At 37.7% G+C, this 5,553-nt stretch overlaps 1 protein-coding gene across 2 annotated transcripts in view; it reads left to right on the top strand.

Moving 5' to 3' along the window:
• Window positions 1–624: 624 nt before the first annotated feature.
• LOC105553690 (cytochrome P450 2C20-like) overlaps window positions 625–5,553 on the top strand; it is a 26,428-nt gene continuing 21,499 nt past the window's right edge. For both annotated transcript variants that reach the window (XM_011999832.1, XM_011999826.1), the window contains exons 1-4: window positions 625–792; window positions 2,027–2,189; window positions 2,351–2,500; window positions 4,729–4,889. In XM_011999832.1, coding sequence (XP_011855222.1) covers window positions 625–792; window positions 2,027–2,189; window positions 2,351–2,500; window positions 4,729–4,889 — 642 coding nt within the window. The remainder of the gene's footprint in view (window positions 793–2,026; window positions 2,190–2,350; window positions 2,501–4,728; window positions 4,890–5,553) is intronic.

The following is a 5,553-nucleotide window of genomic DNA, read 5'->3' as shown; positions in this document are numbered from 1 at the left end:
ATGGTTGAACTAGTTTACAATCCCACCAACAGTGTAAAAATTTTTCCTATTTCTCCACATCCTCTCCAGCACCTGTTGTTTCCTGACTTTTTAATGATTTAGAGTGATGTATTTTTAGTCAATTATATTAAATATCTGAAAGGCTTTCATTATCAAAGTTTCCTATTATTTGAAGTAGCATTAAGATACATTTTTCTTTATATGAGGCATAGAATACACTGATTTCTCTCAAAGTCATAAATTCCCAACTGGTCAGTAATGTGAGAATACTGACTTTTGAGTGATTTTCTAGCATCCAGTCTAAATGACTTCAGTGTTTCTCCATCATCTTTGCACATTGAAACAACCAGGGTCTTTTATGTTTTTAATTATCACTACCTTGACTCCAATCCAATGCAATGAAACCACAGTGTCCTAGGTGGACACTGGAAAGAAAAAGACAACAAGACTAAAAAATATTTTTAATTGCTCAATGAGCCAAAGTCCATTCAGAAAATAGCATAATGTGTATCTAGGTGATTGGTCACCTTACATGTTAACGAGGCATGCCTGAATTAGCAGGGAGAGATATAAAAGCCTTGCAGCGCAAACTGCCAGTTGTCTTAGTAAGAAGAGAAGGCTTCAATGGATCCTTTTGTGGTCCTGGTGCTCTGTCTCTCCTGTTTGCTTCTCCTTTCACTCTGGAGACAGAGTTCTGGGAGAGGGAAGCTCCCTCCTGGCCCCACTCCTCTCCCTATTATTGGAAATATCCTACAGTTAGATATTAGGAATATCAGCAAATCTTTCAGCAATGTAAGTATGCTTTATATTCCTCCAGTGACTTGAAAAGGGTAAGTTCTTTGACTTCTATTTTTAAATAAAATATATTCCTGGTACCACACTATTAAAATGGATCACTGTAAAGCAAAATACTCCCTGCAAACTTTGATATTTCTCTTGTCTTTTCCATTCTGTCATTGTGGGAAATAGTGGGATGAGTTAATGCATTTTGTGAGTGGAGAAACATTTTGGTCAGTATACGGTAGAATCAAATCAATATAGTGGAAAAAGTTTGGAGTGATGGTTCTCTTTTTTGCTTCATACCACTTTGCTTTAATTTTTTGGCTGAAGGTAAATTGTAAGGAAAGTGTATGAGTTTAAAGTTGTCATCCAATAAGTCATCTATTCTATTAATCATGTGTTTTATTCAGAATTGCTATGAAAATTGAAGTTCTCTGAAGAATAAATTAATGCTTAATGTGAAGGCAACAGCTATGGGTTCAGGATCAACATAAGTAGATGAAAGAAAGACATATTCAGTCAGGGACCAATTGGTGGTAACAGAGTTCTTTTGAATTCTGCATAAAGCTGCCATCTGTGGCTAAGGTTGCTGGAGGATGGAAGACATTGTTCTTCCAGCAGATGCTGAATGTCCTGTTTCTGTCTCTGTGGTGCTTGCTTTTTCTGTATTGGCAGTAGCAGCAGTTAGAAACTTGACTTGGCATTAGAATCACCTGAAGTGCCTTATAAAATATGGATTACTAGTGTTCATCACAGGACTGCTGAGTCAGAATCCTTACTGTTGGAGCCTTCCGGGTGACACTAAAATTGTCAGCTGGGTATTGGTCTCAAGGTGGACACGGGGGACTGATAAATTGCTCAGGCACCAGAGTTTAAATTAGCAGAAGTTCCAGTTTGGAGCTTCTATAGACTACCTGTGGGACTCTGAAAATGAATTTGGAGTTCTCCTGACCTCCGTTTCTTTATTTATAAAACAGGGCAAATAAATGTGCTGAATGTGTTAAAGTGAGGATGAACCGTGACTTGTGTACCAATTGCCTGGGTCATTACACAGCATGTCACAGGCCATCTAAAATGGCAGCTATAACAATCACTATCACATTTATGTATAAAATTCAGAAATATCAAATCTGTGTATAATAAATCTAAACATTAAACTATACAATGATAATATCAGTCTGAATCATACATAATATTTGGAGCAAATAGCGACTTATTTTGCTGCTATTTGCATCTCCTTTACCAGTTCTCAAAACTCTACGGCCCTGTGTTCACTGTGTATTTTGGCCTAAAGCCCACTGTGGTTTTGCATGGATATGAAGCTCTGAAGGAAGCCCTGATTGATCATGGAGAGGCGTTTTCCGGGAGAGGTGCTTTGCCACTAATTGAAAGAAGTCAGAAAGGGCATGGTAGGTGTGCAGGTGCCTGTGTCAGCATTGGTAATTAGGGTTAGGAGGATGAAAAGCAGAGACTTGAAGGCAGAGCTTAGCCCATCTGCATGGCTGTTGAGTTTCATCTTCATCTTCTTTACCTGAGAATCCCCTCCTAGTTTCTGTTCTTTTTTTGTTAGGAATCATTTTCAGCACTGGAAAGAGATGGAAAGAGATGCGGCGTTTCTCTCTTTTGACCTTGCGAAATTTTGGGATGGGTAAGAGAAGCATCGAGGACTGCGTTCAAAAGGAAGCCCGCTGTATTGTGGAGGAGTTGAGAAAAACCAACGGTGAGTGACTCTACTCTGCATCACTGACCTTAACAGTCAGCTCTCTTTACTAAGGATGTCCTTGGTACATTTCAAGGATGGTCAGATCTTCATTGAGCATCCTGGTTGTCAGCCCCCGAGTGGTGGAGGGAGGTTTAAAGCAGAGAGAAAAGGGAGCTTGTGTGTGTCTTTGTGGGTGTACAGGCATGATAATGTACACAGTGTGGGTATAAAAGGTCATTTAATCCTGTTTTCTCCTCAATTTTGTTTCCTTGTTTTCAAATTAGAAATCATAAATGCAGGTCTTCAGTTCATTTTTGAAAAGCATTAAACAGCAATGTTTCCCCTATAGCATAAACCTGGGTTCCAGCTTTCAGAACATTTCACCAGAAAATACTTGGCTAGTGAACATGGTGGGAATTACCCCATCACACCCTTATGGAACGTGAACCAAGTGACATGTGCTTTCATTTAACTGAACTTTATTCATATGGTCAAACTCACTGACATGTCTGGGGATTTCTCCCAGGTCCATGCCTATAGTTTTGGCCAGTGGTGATACTATGTATGGTTTTACCTGTTTAATTGTATCTCAGTGCAGTTCTCAGTTGTTATTTCTCAGGAAATACGGTATTTTTTGGAAAATATCAGGATTAATTATTTTTTATTAACCATTACTTATTATAGCAATTTATAAATTTTGAGTAAGCATATGCTATGGTATGTTTCAGCAAAATATATAAATACCAATTTATAAATGATCTGTTTAACTATTGTGAATAACTCTTTATTCTGTTTTTCTTAAATGTAATTAGGCTCTGCTTTCAGTTTTGCTTATCTTTTCCTCTTGTTTATTGGATTTTAGCTTGGACATTTATGGTAATTCCTTTCTTCCCCATGCGAACTCTACTTACCTATGAAGGGCTTGTCACAGTGAATCTGAATATCAGCTAGGATTCCAAATTAACTTTTAAAAAATTATCTCTTCTAAGCGCAGTGAATGGAAAGACTGAAAATCAAATTTTATCTCAGTAAACACATAATCACATGCACACATACAATCCTCAAGGCTTCTGAAATTACCCTCCATGCCCTCAGCTATAATAAAACTTTTTCTGAAAGCTTAGAACACTGTTATGTTTACAGGAAACCAGCTTGAAAGCAGCTAACTCAACAGGTTTCCTGTTGTTTAATGTCCTTCCATTTATTTAGAACACTTTCAATTTACTTCACCTTATTTAGGATATACAGATGTGAATTTGGGAACTCCTTACATATAAAGTTTATTCATCACTTGATTACAACAATTTCACTTAGAGAACCCCCCCTACTAAAAAAGAAAACCTTTCTTATAATTCATTTACCCATAAAATGATATACTTACTCTAACATATGGTGAAAATTTAAAAATTTATTAAAACATGCTTATCTTGATGGCTATATGGAACAATGTCCCAGAATCTTCAAGAGTGGTTTTGTCCAAATGAATTAAATTTGGAGCATGACTGGGAATAATAAACAATAGTTCCTAAGAAATGAAATTCATTGTTTTAAACATTGAAATAAGAAATAAAAAGTCTCCATTATCAGTTTACTTTTACTTTTTGTTTGCCTTACTGGGATTTATATTGAAATAAAAAGTTTTCATTTTATTTTTTGGATAAGAAAATCACTTTCATGTTTATAGTTCATTTATATTAGTTTTTCTTCTCGTATAACATGGACATATTCTGCTTTTTACATTTTTTTTTCTTTAACCACGTGAATTCACCCACAGTCTCTCTAACTTTAGTTCTTCTTTACTAATGTAACACAATTCTTTTAGCTATTTATTATGTATAAAAAGTTTCTAGGTCCTCAACTTTTCTCTCCCTTTGTGCTTTATTGTCCACAGGCTTTCCAGACAGATGTGATTCTGCTTGAAAAACGCAATTAGAGTTTTTAGAACGTCTTCTTTTAATTCCAAAATAGCAGACACCTTGGGTTATAAGGGTTTAAATAAAGGCAGTAGGTGTGAATTGCCACATATGAAATGCCAGTCTTTAACGATCTAGGTTGTTATGCTCCACTCAGATTTCAGGTAAAACTGATGCGCTGATTTCACACATGCTGATTTTTATTTTTGGGGTGCAAGAGGAATTTGTCAGGAATTGCTTACAATTTCTAAATTTCCTTTACATCTTAACAAATGCATATTTTAAAATTATTTATATTTTAATTGAATTTTAAAGTTGTTTCGAATCCTTTAGCCTCACCCTGTGATCCCACTTTCATCCTGGGCTGTGCTCCCTGCAATGTGATCTGCTCCATCGTTTTCCAAAATCGATTTCAGTATGAAGATAAGAATTTTCTTACCTTAATGGAAAGATTCAATGAGAACTTCAGGATTGCAAGCACCCCATGGATCCAGGTGAGGCCAGGATTTTATCTTCCCAAAAAATCACTCTCTTTTCTTTTAAGTCCAAAATTCTGTGTGAACTAATCCTTGAAGTGCATGTTTGAACGCCACAGTCCTCAAGTAAACATCTGGGAAAGATGACTGAGCCTTTCATTTTACACAAAGAAACTTAATGTCTGAATATTGGCCTGGCTTTCAAGTCTGTTAGCTTCCCGACTCGTGGCTTTCCTACTAAACCCCAAAGCCGTGTTTCTGTACTTTGATGACCGCCCAAAAACATGCCCATGTCATTCCATGGACATCTGGGCCCTTTCTGAAGGCTTCCATTACTCACTAGTTTCGTCCTCCAGTTCACACTTAGAGACCTCTTCACCCTACTACGTGGCAGAAATATCCTAATTTGGAAAGGGAATATCTCCTTCAAGAAGAAAGAATAAGCCAGGCGCGGTGGCTCACGCCTATAATCCCAGCATTTTGGGAGGCCGAGGCAGGCGGATCGCGAGGTCAGGAAATCGAGACCATCCTGGCTAACAAGGTGAAACCCCGTCTCTACTAAAAATACAAAAATTAGCCGGGCGCAGTGGCGGGCGCCTGTCGTGCTAACTACTCAGGAGGAGGCTGAGGCAGGAGAATGGTGTGAGCCCAGGAGGGAGAGCTTGCAGTGAGCCGAGATTGC

Source organism: Mandrillus leucophaeus, unplaced genomic scaffold, assembly GCF_000951045.1.
Source record: "Mandrillus leucophaeus isolate KB7577 unplaced genomic scaffold, Mleu.le_1.0 Scaffold117, whole genome shotgun sequence".
Taxonomy (NCBI): Eukaryota; Metazoa; Chordata; class Mammalia; order Primates; family Cercopithecidae; genus Mandrillus; species Mandrillus leucophaeus.
This window is presented reverse-complemented; position numbering and strand designations above follow the sequence as displayed.